We start from the raw sequence: 20,112 nt of genomic DNA on the forward strand, positions 1-20,112 counted from the left end.
ACAAATGGCAAAAACGAGTTAGCCTCTGCACGAACATGTGCATAAAATACATATAATACATGTTGATATTTTTTTTTTTTTTTTTTTAAGGGTATACATTTCTATGTGAAGTATTTTCCCCGCAATTTCTCTCCGCTGTGCGGCCACCACATAGCAGTGGCCTCTTTGCCAAGTGGTTGCAGAATGGACTTCCCCTAAAATGGGAAGTTCCCCAAAAGCTCGCCGCCCTACTGCTATCATGTTGCTCTTTACCGTGGAGATTCCCAACTTGGTTATTACCTTCTTTCTCTCCTCCTTTCCCCTTTTGGGTCCCCCGAATAACTCTCTGTGGAAAAGAAGAGAGGAATCCTCCCCCCCCTACACCTTCTCCCAAAGGAACCTATATCAGCAGAAATGAATCACTGCAACTGCTAGGTGTCATATCTCTAAGTGGGATCCTCCCATGGCCTGAACAGAATTACCCCCCTCTGGGCAAAGCAAAAGGGAAAAACAAATCCTTACACCACCGACCTTTTCATATGTACAAGGGCGCTCATCATGCTTGTATGTCCCGCATATGTATAAGGAAACAGTGCTTCTTTTTCCTTCTCCAATATGGCGAAACGAACGAGGGTTCCCCAACTAGTGCTAATCTGAAGGGACCCCTAGTCCATCCCCTCTCCGCACAATTCTGTCATAGTATATAGTTCCACCATCATGGGAATGTAGTTACTCGGTAGGCAAAGAACACTATCAGCATGTATACTCTCACCCGTGTAGTTTGCTCCTCGAGTGAGCTTCCCCTTTTTAGCCGAGTAACAACTACGTGCACACGTGCAGGCAACAAAATTTTTGTCCAGCCGCTCAAACGGACAGAATTAATTATTGCGTAACGAGTGGGGCATTCACAGTAAGTAAGACTCCAAAGAAATGGCAAAAAAAAAAAAAAATAAAATAAAATAAAAATAATAAAAAAAAAATGGAAAAAATAAAATGAATACTCTGAGGGGGCTTAAAAAAAATTAAATCATCCGTGGAGAGAGCGGCAGCTGTATGTGGAGGCCGGAAATGGGAAAATTGAAAAATTGAAAAATTGAAAAATTCGAAAAATTGAAAAATTGGAAAAATTGAAAAATTCGAAAAATTAAAAAATGGGAAAAAATTAAAGAGGCCAAAGGGGTCACGGGTGATGGCCTGGGCGCGGTAGACCCAGCGGGGGAGAGGGCTCAAAGCGGCCCCCCTAAACGTGCCGCTTCTCGTCTGCCCCCAAACGGTCGCTTCTTTTCTGCCCTCAAACGTGCCACTTCTCGTCTGGCCCTGTGTGTGCCTGCAGATGATGGCCGCTACCCCCCGCGGCTAGAACGTCAACTTCATCATTTCGGAAAACTCGTAAAAGTCGATCTGCGGGGGGGGGAAATAAAAAAAAAAAATTGAAGGAGCGAGGGAAGAAAGGCATACCAAGTGGGCACGCGTGCATGCAGGCAGGTTTGCTCCACTTGGCGGAGACAGCAACTGGACAGCGGCATATCTTTGCTTGTCTTTTTTGTTCACCCTCCGCCGCATGCGCAACACCGCAACACCCGCAAAACCGCTGGATTACCTTCCCGTCACCGTTTTTGTCCACCTCACGGATCATTTTCTTAACTTGGTTGACGTCTCTCTCTGTGATGTTTCCTCTTTTGTTTCCGTTGAAAAGAATCTAAAGGGGGGGCCGGACGGGGGCCGAGAAACGGGGGAAGGGTGAAATAAATGAGGGGCAATACAGCTCTTCTGCTACACAGCTATACTGCTAAGCATCTGTTGCGTATGGACATGGGCACATTCCCGTGCAGGGGTATGTGTGTAGGGGGGGAACGAAGGTCCATACATGAGCCAACTCCGCGGTGGTAATCTCCCCGTCGTTGTCCACATCGAAGACGCGGAAGGCGCAGTAAATGAGCTTCTGCAGAAGGGGGGTGGGGGAGAAGACGTGCAAAAAAAGAGGGAAGTAAAAAGGGGGTCAAAAAAGAGGCGCAAAGAGGAAGACTGCGCCAGTTGGCTGAACAGCCGCTTAACCAGCCGCCTAATGAGCCGCCTAACCAGCCGCTTCATCTCACCTTCGAGAGCTGCCGCCTGTCAATCGCGGCCGCCAAGAACTCCGTATAGTCAATGTTTCCGCTTCCGTCGCTGTCTATCTGATCCAGGAGCAAATCAAAATTCGGGGGCAACATCAAGCCGCTCTTCTCCAAACCCTTCCGCAGCTGCACCTTTGTTATGTTCCCTTTTCCTTCTTCATCCAAGTGTAGAAATGACGCCTTCAGCTGCTGCACGTCGTAGTCGTTGCTCTGTTGAGCAATAATCGTCATGGCTAGCTTCTGGAAACGTAGCATAAGGGCATAATTCTTAAAATTTTCCAGAACGTGGATATCCATTTTAAAGTCCAGGTTGAAGGTGCTCGGATTTTTCTTAAACCAGGGGTGTCTGAGTGCTTCGCTGGCAGTCGTTCGTTTTTGAGGGTCCATGGTTAGGCAGCGCTTGATGAGGTCCCTGGCCTCTTCCGTCACGTGGGCCCATTCCTTGCCCTTGAAGTTGAACTTCCCGCTTTTGACCTGTGAGGCGGTGAAAGTGGGGGAGGCGGCGAACGTGGGGAAGGCGATGAAAATGGGGAAGACAGCAAAAGTGGGGAAGGCGGCGAACGCGGGGAAGACAGCAAAAGTGGAGGGGTGAACGCCCTTCAGGAGAAACACTCAAAAGGGCGGTGCGCTGTGATGTAAAATCTGACAATCCAGCCACTTCACCACATGAGTCAAGTGACCACCACATCCATTCCCCGCTCCATAACCGCGCGACGCTGCACCACCGCTGTCTGCTGCACCGCCGCTCTCTGCTGCACCACCGCTCTCCGCTCCGCAACTGCTCACTGCTCGCTGCTCACCCTGGTGAGTATCTCGTGGTCGCTCTCGCCGTAGAAGGGGGGGTAGCCGCACAACAGGATGTAGAACAGCACGCCGGCGGACCACAAGTCGCACTTGTAGTCGTAGCGGCCAGCTAGCACCTGCGGGGCGACGTAGTAGGGGGTCCCGGCCTTCGTCTTCATCTCCGCGTTCGTGTCACTGAAGTAGGAAGCCAAGCCAAAGTCAATCACCTTGATTAGCGATTCTGGAGACTTATCGAAAAATAAAAAATTCTCCGGCTTCAAATCTCGGTGACATATATTCCTAATGTGCAGGTAGTTAAGAACCGAGAAAATCTGCTTCATGATAAAGGACGTGTACATTTCAGAGAAGGGTCCTTTTTTTACAATTCGATCGAACAACTCTCCTCCTGTGCATAACTCCATCACCAAGTAAATCTGCTTGCTATCTTCAAACGTCTCTAGCAATTTTATCACATTAGGATGGTCTAGATTTTTCATGATGTCTATTTCTTGTCTAAATCTGTGTACATTCTTTAACTTCTTCTTGGATACCACTTTGACGGCTCTCTGAATTTTGAGCAGTTTGTCTGTCGCTTTGTAGACGGCTCCGTAGGTACCCTTGCCTAGGGGCTCTTCGGAGAGGTTGTAAAAGTCCTGCAGGTTTCCTGTAAAGCTTAAAATGAACCCCTTTCTTGAGAATTTAAAATTTTCACTGTTGCCTGGTTTTAGTGCATGGTGGGGGTGGTGTGCATGCGTACTTTGATGCGTATTTTGATGCGTACTCTCATGCGTATTTTGGTGCGTATTTTGGTGCGTATTTTGGTGCGTATTTTCATGCGAATTCTCATGCGAATTCTCATGCGTGTTGCTATCTTTGCTTTTTTTCATACTCTTAGTTAATCCCCTTTCTCCCATTTTTGACCTCTTACACTTTAGTGCCTTCCCCCCCTGCTCCTCCTTCTTCTTCTCCTCCTCCTGCTTCCCTTTCTTGTTAGCAATTCTGCTTCCCTCGCAGTACGCTGGATTGTTCTTGCTGAACTTGAAGGACTTGTTCGTCGACCCCTTTTTCTTCCTCAGGGTCTCCGTCGACCTCTTCATCTTGTTCTTGATGGTGGCGTTGGAGACGGGTCTGCTGGGTCTGCTTCTGTGCGCGCACACGGTGCTCATCTTTTTTGGCGGGGAGTGGCGGTAGCTCAAGGAACGAACCACACAAAAAGTGGGTACACAATCGTAAAAAAAGTAAGCGCCGAGAGGTAGGAGAGCAAAGGTGTGACTGCACCACCACGCCTGCTCGCTAAGGGAAAAAATTTAAAGCGCCTGCCACTACTACTGCTACTGCTGCTGCTACTACTACTACTACTGCTACTGCTGCTGCTACTACTACTACTGCTGCTACTACTACTACTGCTGCTACTACTACTGCTGCTTACACTATGCTGCCGCTGCTAATCCAAATAAGGGCGCTATAAAAAAAGAGAACTTAAGCCAGAACGGGCAAAAAGACACCGCCAAGGATACACTCAGGTGCACACAAATTACTCAAAAAATAATAGCACCACTTAGAGAGATGCCCATTTTTGTAAAAAAAAGATGAAAAAAATTAATGATCTGTCAGAGGAACGACAAAAAAAAAAAAAAGGAGCGCCCACAAAAATGAGCCCCCCTTTGTGTGTACTTTGTCGGGAGATACAAATGACTCGTGCATTGCACCCCTTTGACTTTTCAAAGACTTGTGAAGGAAAAAAAAAAAGTAAAGAACAATATCTGTAGAGAAAAATAAAAAATTAAAAAACGAAAAAGAGCATAAAGTTAATCTCAGATTGGTGGGAAAAAAAGAAAAAAAATGGTTTCTTTTGGCAAAACGGACAATTTGGCTTAAATGCAAACGAGCAAATTTTTTAATCATTTAAAAATCATACGTCTCTTACGAAATTTACGAAAAAATGTTACCAACCGTTGTGTGGAAGCAACGTGGGGGAAAAGACGCGCAGTTTTCACCTGACCCATTTGTTTTAAAAAAAAGTTCAGGTGAACAACTGAAAAACGTTGCATACCATAGGGGAAGTAGCTCGAAAGGGGGGGAAATAATCTACAAAAAAAGCTAGCTAGTTAGCTAGCTAGCTGTTGGTGCATACATGTATAGTTAAAAAAAAAAAAAAAAAAAAAAATTATGCCAAATTAGGCAAAATAGTACCAAATTATGCCAAATTGGGCAAAATAGTACCAAATTATGCCAAATTGTATCATATGGCTCGGCAAATTATGACCCGTTCAGGCGTTTTAGCACAATCGCACGGCAACCCATCGACGTGGTAAAGCGTTCCACTGAGCAGCATTTCGGGGGAATACAAACTGTGGACTATGTTACTTCACCTTTTAAGTAAGCTCCACCGTGGGCCAATCCAAATTGCGTTTGTTCACTAAGTTAAGCAAAAGGAATTGCCACTTTGTGTTGATAAAGGCCCGACTTGTGTGAGCGCGTCGTCCATGCCTTAACAAAGTGAACACAAGCAAAATGGGGGTTCTCCTCCCTGGTGCTAGTGATACTTCCGTTAGACGGCAATTCCTATTGGGGGGAAAACATAGCTGCCTCTGTTTTCCAAAAAAAAAGGAAGTGCTACAAGACCCAAATGTGTGTGCGGGAAATTGTTCCTTGTCCGTATGTTACACCGTAAATGTGTAACAGTATGGTTGAATGATCCTTTCTGTTGGGGCAATTTTCCCTTTTTTGAGGCACACTCACGCGTGTGTGATGGGTATGCAGAAAAGCCTTGTTGCGTTGCGTTTCGCTGTTTGAGGTATCCACCCGCTTGGCGAAAGTGAAGAAGCTCACGTAAATGGTAAAACTCCCGTGGGCTGAAATGCTTCAACATGTACGCTTTTACTTCGATTTGGTGCAGCTTGTTGTGCACTCCTGGATGTGTTCGCCTAGTAGGAAGGACCGTTTGCTCACTTGACCTTCATCACGTGTACAGTGAGGTCGATGTGGAGGCTGTTCATAAAGGTGTACTTCATCGGGTAGCTTCCAACGTCGTCGAGCTTCACCTTTTTGCTTTTTATCTTATCGTACACGTCGTCGTTTTCGCGGATTAACCCCCGGGTTAGGAGCTGCGGTGAGGGAGGCGTGAAGACAGCGGTGTGGGAGGCGGTAAGGACGGCGTGAAGACAGCGGTGAGGACCAAACAACACTCACAAAATGAAGAACTACACATGTAAACATGTCCCTTGTGTGCATAGGTACACTCACACGCCTTACATAGTGCAGGATATCGTCTTGGGTGACGAGGACCTTTTGCCCCTCAGCAAACTGGAAGGGAACGTTAAATCCGTCAAGCTTCTTTTTGTACGTCCATAGAAAACTCCTTTTAATTTCGTCAATGTACTTGAGCGTGTTTTCAGTCTTCTCCTTTTCGACCAGCTCATCGATGGTGCTTCTGTAACCCAGTTTCTGCGGTATGATATAGTTGAAGGCGTGAGAGAGCTTCACCTTTTTTATTTCTCCTGCGGGGGGTGATAGAAAAGTTGACACGCGGGGGCAGAGATAGAAAAGTTAACACGCGGGGGCAGAGGTAGAAAAGGAGAGTTAGCAAGCAGTCCTTACACCCACCGCGCACACATATCTATTCTATGGGTGAGCGCGAACCTTTTGTTCCTATTTCATTGTCGGCGCTCACAGTAATGTGAATCATCTTCGTGATTTTTTTTTTCTTCTTCTTCCTCACTGCGTACAGGGCGGAATTCACCTTGACCGCGCGGTTGCTAAGGTATGCCTCCGTCGTTATGCTGAGTCTTAGTAGACAAAAAAGCAGGACTAGAGTGGTGAAAACCCGCATTGTTGTTCCTCCTCTTGGGGTTCTATCATGCTGCTCTCTGATTCTACCATGCGGTTGTGCTGCGTCTCTTCCATCCTAGTAAATACCTTTCTCTCTGTGTGTGGTTACTTTCCTGCCACTTGTTAGCTGAGTGGCATACGCATTTTTCCTCCTCTCCCATGTCCCTTTTGCATTTCTTCCCCCACGAGGTAGGTCCTTTTTTCTTCCTCTGCTTCTGCTTCTTCTTCCTATATTAGCGTGTCGCAGGGTGTGCATGAGGAGGGGGGGGGTAGCGAAGGGGACACTTCCCCGTTGGTATGAACATATAAAGGGAGCATAATCGGAGGAAAGTTCGCAACGCGGAGGGGCGGCGGCTGTTGAAAAAAAAAAAAAAAAAAATCAACCAATCGGTTAATCTACTTATGTATCTGTTTATTCACTTGAGTGAGAACATACTCGCTGTTGCACTTTTTGGAAAGGGAAAAAAAAGGGGAAAAAGGGAAAAAGGGTGCCCTGGCTGGTCATCAGTTCCGCGCTTGGTTAAACTCAGTCGGTGGGCTGAACCGGGCAAGGGAAGGCAAAATTAGCCGCCGCGTTTGGAGCGCCATATTTGGCCCGAGATCCTTGCGCGTAGGTACGTCCTATGGGTAGCGCCTGAATCGTCCGTTCCCGCCCCCATCTGTGTCATCCATTCATTTATTTGTTTCTTTGTTAGATGGTTTATTTGTTAGGTTGTTTATTTGTTAGATTGTTTATTTGTTAGATTGTTTATTTGTTTGTTTGTTTTTTTGTTTGATTGTTTATTTGTTTGATTGATTGTTCATTTTCTTTTCTTTTTTCTTTTCCTTTTTTCCTTTTTTTTTCTTTTCCCTTTTTTTTGCGGAAGGGGCTGTACCTGCAACCCCAGCACCTTTGCATACAATACAAACACATCAGTGGCTTACCAAATAAAAGCACCAAATCCTAAAGGGGTTATCTTTCTTGGCAAGTTGGATACCCCCCCCTTCCCCCGTGGGAGAAGCAATATAAAGAGGAAGATACAGCAAGGGGAGCTGAGCCATTTATCAATGTGAAGGGAAGTTCGGCTCCTGGGGGAGGTGGCCATGTGGCGGTGGACAGGAATGTAACACAGAGGGAGTGAGAAGCAAGTCGTTTTAGGTGGAGGGGCCTAACCGTTTTAGGTGGACTGGCCTAGCCGTTTTAGGAGGACTCGCCTAACCGTTTTAGGTGGACCCTCCTAACCGTTTTAGGTGGACTGGCCTAACCGTTTTAGGTGGACTGGCCTAACCGTTTTAGGTGGACCCTCCTAACCGCTCCAGGACCAGCTTAAGTAGAATTGCAGCCGCGGAGGTGACTTCCCACCATGAAGGGAGTAATGCGGATTAAGGTTCGGACAGATCGGCCGGGTGGCTCTTCGCTTCGGCGTCAGGAGAGCGTCGCCAATTAGTCTTCAAACGCGCCGGTCCGCCTATCAGTGAACTCACCAGCGCTCCTAGCAGTGCACCTAGCGGTCGTCTGATCTCTCCCTGCCCACCAACCACACTATTGCACCCACCGCTTTTCTTTGCAGGTTACAAGAGGGGTGCACTCCCTAGTGGCCAAGTCGTCGGAGAGCAAGCTGAAAAAAGTAAAAAGCTACATCAGCAACTACCATGAGAGTACCACTGACCCGAACAGGAAAAACAGATACCTGGGGTTACTCAGTAATATTTACCATACCATTCCGTCTAGGTTTAATGAGAGGGAGGTGTGGGAGCACTTCTTAACAGAGCTCAAACAGGAGAGATGCTTCGCCAAGTTAAAAAGTATTATAAATAGGAACTCGCTCGTCTATCCGTATTTACTGTGCAGGCAAATTGTGTTCCTTTACTACATCGGTAAGTGAGCCTTCCCTCCCCCGGGTTGCCAGCCGCAGTTGCAGTTGCGGCGAGGTGATCCCGCTCTCTTTTCACGCAGCTTTCACGCAGCTTCTACACTGCTTCGATTTTGCTTCTACACTGCTTCGATTTTGCTTCTACACTGCTTCGATTTTGCTTCTACACTGCTTCGATTTTGCTTCCACACTGCTTCCACTCCGCTTCCACTGCGCAGGTCTGGACGATGAGGCAAACCGACTGCTGGACCAAGTGAAGCGCAAGCTAGCCAAGTGCGAAACGGAAAAGTACCTCGAGTGCGATGCAAAAGTGAACGAAGACATGGGCGATGTGATAAAAATGTTATACGTCCTGTACCACCTAAGAAAGACCGAGCAAAATTACAAAGAGGTGATTCTCCTATGTGACAAGTATATCTGCAATACTAAGAGGGACCCCCTCAACAATTTGAAATACCTCCTCTACTTCCACTTGTTTTATGTCCAAATGAACCACTCCTTCAGTAAAATGCACAGGTGTATCGAAAACAAGAAGCACCGCATGAACGTGGAACAAATGATGCTTCTCATTCGATACGTGAATCTTTATTTGAAAAGGCTCTATTTGCGCGGCGTTATCCGGCATAGGGCAGATCGGTCCGGTAGGGTATCACTTAAACAAGCGGAGATCTCCCACGAGGAGACCACACATACCATTCGTAGTCACTCCCCATGTGATCGCAAAAAGGAGGTGCAGAAGAAAGTACAGAACGAATTTGATATCTTCCTCGGCAACCTTCTTAGGATAAATAAAAATGAGAAGGACCACTACGTGTTTAGTGGCTTTGAAGATATTGTAATAAATCAGGGGAGAAGGGATCGTACTTTTGGGTCCCCACCTGCTCAGCGGAGCCAATCCGAAAGCAGGTCTTTACGTAGGAGTGACCCCCTCTTGGGAGAAGGAGGAAAGACGTTCCATGGCCGGGAGGATCGCGATGAGGGGCCCACCTGGGAAAGGGGCGACCCTCCCCTGCGTGGCCCTCCTCTGCATGACCCCCATCTTCATGACACATGTCTGGTGGACAGCGCCCAAGTGGGGGAATCTCCCCAAGTGACGGAGAGAGACCTGCTCCTGTACAGAGACATATACACAGCCTGCACGAACGAAGTCATGAAGAAGGTGTTGCTTCACAAGGAACCACTGGAAGCAGACTCCCTTTGGAATAATTTCCTAAGTAGCATATTTAGGGACAGCTTTATGCACTTCATGTTGAACAAAATGAAAAACAAAATCAAGATCCTAAACGAGGAACAATTTTTTACATACCTCAAACAGGTGAAATTATTGCAAATAGAAGAGCATCCATCTGTCAACAATATCGTCCAAATATTTTTTAAAAATTACTCTATTTTTCAAATAAAGTTATTAGATAATTTTCTCATTGCGGATAAGATGACCTACTATACGGATATTTTTTGTCAGTGTCCTTTTGTGCAGAAATATATTCTGAACATGTACAGGCAAAATTTGAACTGTTTTAATGTGAAAATATTGAAAAAAATTTTGGCTAAATTGTTTTACTTCCTAAAGGAAGATAAGTTTCTCATTAATGGTTTCGATGTACTTATAAAAAATATTTTTGTCAAAATTGGAGTGAATGGATCGTTTAGCGATATCGTCATGGTTTTACACACACTGAGGCAATATAATTTTCACAAGAATGGGATGAATAATGGGCAGTTGAGGAGAAGGGACTCTTGGGGGGGGACTTTGCATGATGGGATTTCCCCACCTTGTGGGGGGCCCACTCTTGCCTACGACGAAGTGAGGAAAAAAATGCTTTCCTTCTTTGCACCCATGTGTGCAACGGACAAGCGTAACGAGGACGAAATTGGGCCAACTCGCGGGGCAGACAGGCTGGACGGCCTCTTCCACCTGAGCGCCCCCCGCCTGGACTACATAAAGCGTGGCGGGGCTAGCGGCGGAGGAGTTAGCGGAGGTAGAACGTACAGCTGCACCAACCGAGGCAGTGAGTACCACCCCATTTGTGATTACCACCCCATTTGCGAGTACCTGCTGTACCGAACCGTGGTCGAGAAGATGCACCTGGGAGGGAAGCTCCGCTACGACAAGTACTTCGATCTGAACAGCATCCTCATGATGAACAAGCAGCTAGCTAAACTGTTCTCCCTTTTTGTGGCCAAGTTTTTCTCAGCGATGAGGAGCGGGGACAGCCGCCTGAACATTTTCGACTGCGTTAATAACTGTGTTGGCGACGACGGGGAGAGGGCGACAGCAAAAAGATTTGGCGGTGTAGGAAGCAGCTTGGGAGGTGAAGGAAGCAGATTTGGCGATGTAGGAAGCAGCTTGGGGGGTGCGGCGAAGAAGGGGACACGCGAGAGTGATCAGAGTGGAGGAATCGGCAATAGTCCCTGTGAGGTGGAGTCCCCATTTGACGACGAATTGGCTCTCCGCTCCTTCACAGAGGAGAGGTTCGGGATCCCAACCCGAGTGCTGCAAACCTACGCGCAGAAGCACCCAGGGGAGTACGCCGCCGTGAAGCGCTTCGGCGATTTGCTCCTACTCACCCTCATCGACAGCTTCCTCTACTTCGAACTAAAGGGTTCCCATTTTATACACTTTTTCTTGAGATTATTTGAGGAGAACTCATGGCCCCTCTGTACATATCACTATTTTTTTTTTTATCGAATTTTTAATAGCTTCAAGTACAGTCAGATAAGTGCCCGCGACAAGAGGTGCGTCCGGGAGGGGGAGGACTCTGTGGATGACGCGGTGGCGGGGTACCTCTCCTCAGAAGAGGCGTTCGAGAGGCGCAGAAGGCAGATCGTGGGCATTTGCAGGGCGGAGGTCATTTGGGCCATCCGGCGGGGCCTGCGCGTGCAAGCGGGAGAAGGGGGAGAAGTGAAAGAGGTGAAAGAAGTGAAAGACGCGGGAGAAGTGAACAACGCGGGAGAAGTGAACAACGCGGGAGAAGTGAACAACGCGGGAGAAGTGAACGACGCGGGAGATGTGAACGCCGCGGGAGATGTGAACGCCGCGGGAGAAACCCCAAACGAGGAAAACGTAAACGCCGCGGGAGAAGCGAGCGGAGGGCCCAACGTGGACTGCCTGATCAACCTAATATTTTTCCACCTCCAGGAGGAGGACATAATCGACCTGTTCAGAAGCACCTTCCTGTCATCCCTAAACGAATACCTCAAACGGAAGGGAAAGGACGCAGTTGTGAAGTACGCACTGGCTAGGGACCCCACGGAAGGTACCTACTCGAAGGGGGAATCAGTGAGAGGAAGAAGCGACCATCAGACTAGCACCATCCATTTTAACGAGTTTGCAAAAATTAAAAGCTTATTTAACTCAAATGGAGAGAGTCAAAAAATGGAAGTCCATTCTGCAGAGGTGGTTAGGAGGTATGAATTCTTTTACCTTAACATGATGAGTAGTAGGGGCAGATGTAGTGATGCTTTGGAGGACCCTTTTCCCACCCGAGCGGACTACCTATGCTACGCAGATTTTGTATTACAAAGGAGGGCGGGATGCTCTGCGCAGGACCTGTTGAGACTCTCCAGGGGGGTCCATAAGTACGGACCCTGTGATCAAATAGGAAGCCTGCTGGAAACCATTAAGGCGTCTTGGAACAGTTGCGTACATACGGATAGTGGAGTGAACTTCGACGTGTATTGTCAAGTGAGTGGTGATGTTAACTCCAACTCTAGTGGGTACTCTAACTTCGTCTCCTTCCAAGTTAGCTACCTCCTCCTTCTGACCGTTTCCATGAAGAAAACTCTGCCGGAAGATGTAGCCCCTGTGTTGAATCAAATTGACAACGAATTAGCGAACGGTGTAGACATGCCCCCTTTTTGGCGTCTCTTACTAGTGCAACTTATTTATATGATTAGAGTTCAAGGGCTGTTTTCATTCGACCTGCTTTGCTCCAAGTACAGACAGATCACTCTGTTGTATACACGATCGATTGACCAAATGAGGAAAGAGAGACAAAGGAGTAGGAGTACCCAGTGCTCCCGTTATGGTGATAACATATGGACACACAAAATCGTAAAATATCTACAAGATCAGAAGATCCCCTTTGAGGAGGAAGTGCAGCTGGTAGACAGTCCCTTCACATTCGACCTTTATGTACCTTCCATGAATCTGTTTCTCCTGGATGGAGAGAAGTCTCCTTTTTGTGATACCTTTATACGTTGTTTGCAGGATAACCTGTTTAGCCACATGGATTCGAAGGTGGTTCAGGTACACGAGGGGTGCTACCACTGGTTGGTGCGTCAGAGTGAGGGTGGTGGTGAGCCAGTCGGTGTGGCGGTTAAAGGGTGGGCAGTGTAGCAAGGTACAAAAAAAAAAAGGGGGGTCACTTGCGATGGGGGGGAAGGCGTAAAGGGACGCGTTTGTATATACACAGATGTACGTTCGCGCGGATAGGCGGCCCCTGCAGGCGGTTCAAGTAAACCGCCCAGCTGCTTAACCGCCAAACCGATTGACAGCCAAACCGCTTAATAGCCAAACCGCCTAATAGCCCAGCTGCTTATCAGCCATACCGCAACTGCAGCATCTTCCGCTGCCACACCTGCTGCGTCGCCTCATATAAGTCGATGTACTCGTCGTAACTCATGTTGGTGAGATCGATCGGGAAGACGTGCAGTGCGGGGTTGTATATGTTGACCAAGTTGAACTGCGACTCGGCATAGATCCTTTTGAAGGTGCTGTAGTTTATGTTTAAGGTGTTACCCAGGGGGAAGAGTTTCACGCAGTCCCTTTTCTCCGCCCCGCGCGGGCTGCTCGCTAGGAGGTTCGTGCTTGTCTCGTACGTTGTGCTACTAGTCTGTTTAGACTGGTTCGCCCGGTTTGCCTGGTTTGCTTGGTTCGCCCGGTTTGCTTGGTTCGCCTGGTTCGCCTGGTTTGCCTGGTTCGCCTGGTTTGCCTGGTTCGCCTGGTTCGATTGTATCTCCTCTTGCGCAGCTTGGTCCCTAACAAAATGGGGGTAATCGTGCAGAGAGGCAGATATAGAGGCGAGCTGACGCGTGTCACAATGAGGGGTGGGGGGCTCCCCTCGAGCGCGTAACGGATTTTTTAGTTTTACGCGGAAGAAGCCATGCTCAGGTATTTCGCTTCGAACACCTCGCACAGTTTTATGCCGGCCATTCGTTCAATTTCCTGTAGGGGGGACAAAAAGAAGAAAAAAAAAAGGCACCTCTGTGTGTAGTGTTACTATCAGGATATTGACTGCATTTCCATCTGACCTGTGTGCAATTTTTTTTTTTTTTTTTTTTTTTTCGCTAGTTCACCTTGCCTGTTCATACTTTTCCAGGCCCACTTAACTCACCTGTCCATCACGTCCAACTTTGATTGGCTTATTTTCGTTCAAGCTGTTTTTTAAGTGAGACACTTCTTGAAAGGACACGTCGACGCTGCGAGGGGAGAGAGAAGGAGAAGTCGCACAATAAGCAGAGCGATGCTCTTTGGTGTGGTGGTTTATTTTGAAGCATGTCTCGGAGAGCTAGCTATTTCTGGATGATGGTTTGTGAGTGGGAGGGGTTGTCGCCCCCGCCTTACACTCGAATCCACTGAATGTCAAAGTTCCGCCCTCGAAATATTTTGTCATCATAGTAGAAGTAGACATTGCTGTTTTGGGATTCGCCCGGCCTGGGGGATGATAAAAGGGGGAGGGGTGGAAGCAAGTGTGTACGAGTGCTCATACGGGTGTGCATGTCCTCCGCGGGTGAGTTCGTCCGGTCGGTCTCCTCGCGGAAACATTACATCGACTGCATGACGGCGTAGCCGCAAAACTTGGAGCTCCCATTGACGGAGAAGATCAGTATGACGTAGTCGTTATCCTGGTGGAAGGGGATAAAAAGGGGAAAAGAATGGGCAAACAGGAGGGCAAGCAGGAGGGCAAACAGGAGGGCAAGCAGGAGGGCAAACAGGAGGGCAAATAGGAGGGCAAACAGGAGGGCAAACAGGAGGGCAAACAGGAGGGCAAACAGGAGGGCAAACAGGAGGGCAAACAGGAGGGCAAAACAGATGAGCCATTTTAACGACGTTTTCTCCATTCGTAACGATGACGGGGGGGGGAGTCCCGCAGTCGCCTTGGAATCCACTAGCCGTTCCGGTGCACTTCCCCCCCAGGTGGGTCATTCGTCCGCTTCTGTGCCACGCGCAACTCACCATAAACGCGGAAACAAATTTTTGTTCATTTTTTGGAGTGGTGGCCCAAATGTTAAAGTTTAGCGAAATGGAGATATTTTTGTCTGACGAGCTTTTGATTAAAAAGAATTTAGTCCTCGCACTCGTGTCTGGGGGGGGGGAAGGGAATTGGGAAAAAAAAAAAGATGAGAAGAAGTGGGTATCTCCTGGAGGAGCTGAGTAGGACACGCGGAGTATAACACAGGGAAGGCGAAACAAGTTTTTCCGGTGAGCTCCTAATGGGGGTAATCGCAGAGCAGACGCAACTCTCGCTTTGGTACATGGCAGAGAAGCCCAACCCTTTTCGCGTATTCTCATTCTTATTATTTACATAAACTATTGATGCCCTGGAATGGCCGGGGAGGAGGGGGCGGCGGCGCCGCGGGGAAGTAACTTCCAGGGTTCATCCTTTAAAGGGGGCGAGATGATGTCATGAAGCGGAGGGAAAACTCTACCGCACAATGCGTAGCGCATCCAAATGGGGGCTTCATTTTTTTTTTTTTTTTTCGCCCACCGGGGGGATATACTCCTACGCGCAGTAAAGGCAACTCTGTGCAGGCAGTCAAGTTGGTGAAAAAAAAAAAAAAAAAATTCCGTCGCTCCCCAAATGGTCCTTTTTCCGCACTACCACGCGGTGTACGGCGACGCCGCGTTAAAAAAGGGCAGTTCCTTTTTGCTGCCCCTGCCGAGGTGAAGGCAAAGCCTCCTGATGATCACCCCCCTGCGGAAGCGCAAAAAAGGGAACGTGTACTGGCACGAAGAAAATACAACCGGGGTAACCGCGCGGGGAAGTCAACGCATTAGAGGCGACTTGAAGTGACGCCGAACTGACGCGCGAATTGGCAGGAGCCGACACCCCCCAAGGAAAGAAAAGCGCAAAGGGGAAATGACCCGCAGTCTAGATGAACCCTCACAGGGAGAGGATTCCCCACTTGGGGAGAAGCAACCCGCCTGAGGAACGGATGGATCCCCCCCCGAAAAAAGTAGCACACAAAAAAATGGTAACGCAAATGAAACAAAGAGACAACATCACCAAACAGAGGTACGCACAGATCGGAGACAGAGTTGTAAAAATCACCTTCACGAGTGATAAAAAAAAAAGGAAAGAATACAAAAAAAGAAAGCAAATTAATATGATTATTAGCCAAAAAAAAAAAAATGAATTTGAAAAAAAGAAAAAAATGCTCCGTAAGATGAATAACATGATTCAGACAGAACGGGAAAAAGGAAACGTATATTTTTTACCCAAGAAATTTCGACAAAAAAAAAAAACCAAACGGAAGAGACTTATCCTGCTAGAGAAGGAAGCAAAGCAGAGTGTCTACAATGACTTACTGGGGGTAATTCAAAATGGTGATTCTAAGAGTGAACCCAAAAGGATACTTCCCCAAATGGGGGGAGCGGCAAGTTATGGGAGAGAAGGATACATAAAGTTTATCGCTCGAAAAGCGAAGTGGAGGGCTATGGGATCTACCAACTCTTCCAACTGTAGGTGGGGCCAACTGAAAGAGGAGGGAGGAACGAGACGTGACTCATCCGATGGGGACCACCATTTGGAAGAAGCCCCAACTGGAGCAACCGGTGGTGCATCACAAATAGGTGAAGAAGTCGCCTGCGTGAAAAGGTTCCTTCTCCTGTGGGGTGGGAAGTTCCCAAGAGGGGGGGGGCTGAGAAGTGGGTCCGCCGAATCAAGTCGGAAGGGAGCGGTAAGGGCCCCCCCACTTGATGTACACTCCAAGACGGACAAGCTGAATGACCCCCCTCAACGGGCACACTCCAAGACGGACATGCTGAATGACCCTCCTCAATGCGCACACTCCAAGACGGACAAGCTGAATGACCCCACTCAACCAGAACGCCATGGGGGGGACCTCCCCAGCAGGGAACAAATAAAAGAGTGCATCCTAAGAAGCGAAAAAATTATGAATTACATACAAACAACGAGGGTGCAAAAAAAAACGTACATTAATGAGTACGTCGATCAGGTAATAACGGAGGAGCTGAACAGTATGGTTAAATCACTTTTGGAGAAAATTTCCAAATCGCAGGAGAAACTGTTTTTAATGAAAAAAAAAAAGAAAAGGTACTACTTGGGTCTCCGGGAGAGCTACAGACACGTCTGTATTGATGACCCCAAGTTGGTTCTTCTAGCGCCGAACATTGAACCAATGACAAACGGGGTGTTCGACGACCAGGTGAATAAAATCATTAGCAAGTGTCGAGAGAAGGGCATACCCTTGGTCTATGCCTTAAGTAAGAACTTGCTTGGGAAGTGCATTAAAAAATCCCGGCAGAGCGTGATATGTATTGTAGATAACGATTCCTTCATAGGAGAGTGCGATGCGATTGTGAGGCTGGCGAACTCGCTCAGGCGGCATGCGCCAGTTAGCAGCCGTGACACGTCCGTTGGCCCCACTTTGAATGCGCCCTGACTAGCTGGGGCCAGCTTCTGCCTCGACGCGCGCGACTTGGCCCGTAGTTTTGCTCCCACGTCGCGACGGCGCGACGGTGCGACAGCACGACCGCAAGACCGCATAACGTTGTTACGCCACTGCGCTATTGCACCACTACGCCTTTCCCACTTCAACCCCACTTCAACTCATTGGGCCCGTCCACTGCGTCAAATTCCTCATTCGCACGGCCATAAGCAGTATGAACGGCAAGGCGAAAATGAGGAGGAAAAAAAAAAAGGCAAAACGGTAAAGCGGCAAACGGTAAAGCGGCAAACGGTAAAGCGGCAAACGGTAAAGCGGCAAACGGTAAAGCGGCAAACGGTAAAGCGGCAAACGGTAAAGCGGCAAACGGTAAAGCGGCAAACGGTAAAGCGGCAAAACGGCAAAACGACTCGTTTCGCGCGCCGGGGGAGCTGAAGTGATGTGGGGGGCACTCCTCCGCCACGCGCTCCAAGCAACAACGGTCGAGAAGAAGCGGGTACTTGCACCCCTTCCATGAGCGAGTTGCTGACCAGTTCTTGTTCTCTTCCCCAGGAGGAGTTTTTTACCTTTTGAGTTTGTCCGAATGGTCCTCTTTGCCCATTCCGTTCGCTTTTTCATGTTTATCTCCCATTTTAAAAGTATGATATGATTGAAAATTCTTTTTTTTCTTTTCTTTTTCGAGTCGTCCTTTCGGATGATAAAAAATTCCGATTCATGCACGTGGACACACACATGCATTTGAGAATGTGCAGCGCAGTAGGCATGAAAGGATTGTATATCCACAGCGTTCGCAGGTGAAAAATGGTAGGAAAAAAAAAAAAGAAAAAAAAGAAGGAGAGATAGAAGGGGTCGAAAGAAGCATAGCAGGTAAAAAAGAAAGAACACGCGCAATGTGCAGAGCAAAAGGCGATAAAAATGAAACGCGATGGGGAGGCACCATAAAATGTTGTGCAGTAAAACGAGAGGCTAAGCTATATATCCACGCGCATGAAACGGCTAAAGAGGGGGGGTTACTCCGGTTGGCAATTCACGTTGTGGGGTGTCAGCAAGGAGAGGGACGCGTGTGTGCACACCACTCCTCAGTACATATACACACCACTCCTCCGTACATATGTACACCACTCCTGCCGCACACAGGCACACTGAACGCTTAACCAAAGAGCGAAAATCCTAAGTCATCTTCCTCTTCTTCTTCCTCTTCTTTCTTTTCTTCCTTCTTCTCCTCTGCCTTCACATCAGCCGTATCAGCTGTTGCCACGGCAGCAGCTCCTCCTCCACCTCCACCAATATTTTGTAACTTTTTCATTCCTTCAGAAATTAACTCATGATAACATTTTCCATTTAAAGAGTTCATCAAATTTGTTAATACATCATCCTCTACTCCTGCGTTGACTGCACCCAAGACCTTCTTCACTTCCTTTGCAGTTGGGTTTTCATTACCTCCCAAAACGCACATAAGGTAGGCCGCTACGTATTTCATAGCCATTTTTATAATAACACAGCTGCGTCAGGGGGGGGGGAGGTGAAAAGGGAAAGGGGGAAATGTACTCACTGGTAAATGATTGATCGATCGGAGTGAGGCGGACGTACGGAGACGACGCTGGCTGCCCCAGAGATCACCCCCTTTATGCGGGGGGAGGGACCCACTCCTCGCCGCATTTGCGCAGTCACGTGGGGAAGGCCATCACAATGGAACAGGCGTACTTTTCTCCACTTCACTCTTGGCGCCAATTCGTTTGACGGCAATCCGTTTGACGACAATCCGTTTCGCGCCAATCCGTTTCACGCCAATCCGCGCGCACTCACGAAACGCATTCAGGCATACGCTTTTGTATCCCGTGAGCCGGGCGTACTTTATCTCTGCTTACCTTTTTACAATTACAGTAGAGTTTTTTTTTTCCCAAGGGGGGGAGGCAAAAATGGCGCAACAGTGTGACGAAAAATGGCGCAACAGTGTGACGAAAAATGGCGCAACAGGGAGGCACAGGCGAAAACACAGATTGGTTTCCTCTATATCTCTGCAGCTATTGCTGTTGGCTGAAGTGGGGGAAAAAGGAAAAAAAAAAAAAAAAAAAAAAAAAAAAAAAATGCTTGGATGGGGAAACCTTCCGATGAGCAAAAAAAGGCACTTTAATAATTTTGTTAGGTAAAAATTGCAGTGCTTTTTTTTTTTTTTTTTTTTGCTAAGTTGCGAAAGGGGCGATGACGTTTGCTTGCACGTGGCGTAAAAAAAAAAAAAAAAAAAGGGAAGCAGAGCATAGCAGAGCCGACATACGAAATGCGTACTAAGGCGCAAGAGGGTTATTTTGGCAAAACTGGGGGAAACGCCTCCTCCTCCTCAGCGCAGCGATGCGATGCGATACGCATATGAATCTGCTCAGTAGCTGCCCGAAGCTGCCACGTAATCAGTACGCACCCCAATTGACAACTCTTCGTCAATCTTCGGTGATCTTCGGTACTGTGCGCTACGTTCGATACTATTCGATTATTCGATACTCTTTACTTTTGCCCCCTCGGATGAACGGCGAAGTAGCTCCCCTCTCCAGGGCATGTACCTACGGCATACACAAGAACCGCAGAAAGCGTAAAATGCGTAAAATGCGTAAAATGCACATCACCCCGGCATACTCACAACTCACATACGTGGATAGTATGCATGCATCCATGTTCCCATAAAATGGCAAAATAGAAAAATAAAAAAAAAAAAACGGATCCAGTTTGGTTTTCCCCCCCTGTGAACAGATTGTTGGCAAACCTCTGCGCAGCGGTGAACTGCAAACAAGAAAGGGGAGCCCACCAATCGCAGGGAAGCTTAAACAAATTAAGAAGAAAAAGAGGTGGGGTACCACTTTTTTTTTTTCCTACTCGCTACAAATCGCAGTGTTCAAAGTGCAGTTGAGGGGGATGCCTCCAAAAAATTG

The 20,112-nt window shown here is 47.8% G+C and overlaps 6 protein-coding genes across 6 annotated transcripts; 2 read left to right on the top strand and 4 right to left on the bottom strand.

The window, feature by feature from the left end:
• Positions 1–1,335: 1,335 nt before the first annotated feature.
• PCYB_083940 (calcium-dependent protein kinase 3) lies at positions 1,336–4,042 on the bottom strand (the record flags this gene model as incomplete). The annotated part of the gene is made up of 5 exons (XM_004222132.1): positions 1,336–1,380; positions 1,580–1,678; positions 1,847–1,921; positions 2,076–2,567; positions 2,894–4,042. 5 exons carry the CDS (start codon positions 4,040–4,042, stop codon positions 1,336–1,338), a joined length of 1,860 nt encoding a protein of 619 aa, XP_004222180.1.
• Positions 4,043–5,824: 1,782 nt separating this feature from the next.
• Positions 5,825–7,153, bottom strand: PCYB_083950 (hypothetical protein; the record flags this gene model as incomplete). Its single annotated transcript, XM_004222133.1, has 3 exons — positions 6,519–7,153; positions 6,132–6,376; positions 5,825–5,983 (listed from the first exon to the last, which is right to left on the bottom strand). Exons 1-3 carry the CDS (start codon positions 6,706–6,708, stop codon positions 5,825–5,827), a joined length of 594 nt encoding a protein of 197 aa, XP_004222181.1. The 5' UTR covers positions 6,709–7,153.
• Positions 7,154–8,050: 897 nt separating this feature from the next.
• Positions 8,051–12,899, top strand: PCYB_083960 (hypothetical protein; the record flags this gene model as incomplete). Its single annotated transcript, XM_004222134.1, has 3 exons — positions 8,051–8,074; positions 8,258–8,564; positions 8,779–12,899. 3 exons carry the CDS (start codon positions 8,051–8,053, stop codon positions 12,897–12,899), a joined length of 4,452 nt encoding a protein of 1,483 aa, XP_004222182.1.
• A 202-nt stretch (positions 12,900–13,101) lies between these two features.
• PCYB_083970 (rat BRAIN protein-like) lies at positions 13,102–15,247 on the bottom strand (the record flags this gene model as incomplete). The annotated part of the gene is made up of 7 exons (XM_004222135.1): positions 13,102–13,540; positions 13,654–13,727; positions 13,897–13,981; positions 14,127–14,216; positions 14,331–14,407; positions 14,739–14,866; positions 15,217–15,247. 7 exons carry the CDS (start codon positions 15,245–15,247, stop codon positions 13,102–13,104), a joined length of 924 nt encoding a protein of 307 aa, XP_004222183.1.
• A 411-nt stretch (positions 15,248–15,658) lies between these two features.
• PCYB_083980 (ribosomal protein) lies at positions 15,659–17,188 on the top strand (the record flags this gene model as incomplete). The annotated part of the gene is made up of 1 exon (XM_004222136.1): positions 15,659–17,188. One exon carries the CDS (start codon positions 15,659–15,661, stop codon positions 17,186–17,188), a length of 1,530 nt encoding a protein of 509 aa, XP_004222184.1.
• A 1,153-nt stretch (positions 17,189–18,341) lies between these two features.
• On the bottom strand, positions 18,342–18,677 carry PCYB_083990 (60S Acidic ribosomal protein P2; the record flags this gene model as incomplete). The annotated part of the gene is made up of 1 exon (XM_004222137.1): positions 18,342–18,677. One exon carries the CDS (start codon positions 18,675–18,677, stop codon positions 18,342–18,344), a length of 336 nt encoding a protein of 111 aa, XP_004222185.1.
• Between the last annotated feature and the right edge of the window lie 1,435 nt (positions 18,678–20,112).

This window comes from Plasmodium cynomolgi, chromosome 8, assembly GCF_000321355.1.
Source record: "Plasmodium cynomolgi strain B DNA, chromosome 8, whole genome shotgun sequence".
Taxonomy (NCBI): Eukaryota; Apicomplexa; class Aconoidasida; order Haemosporida; family Plasmodiidae; genus Plasmodium; species Plasmodium cynomolgi.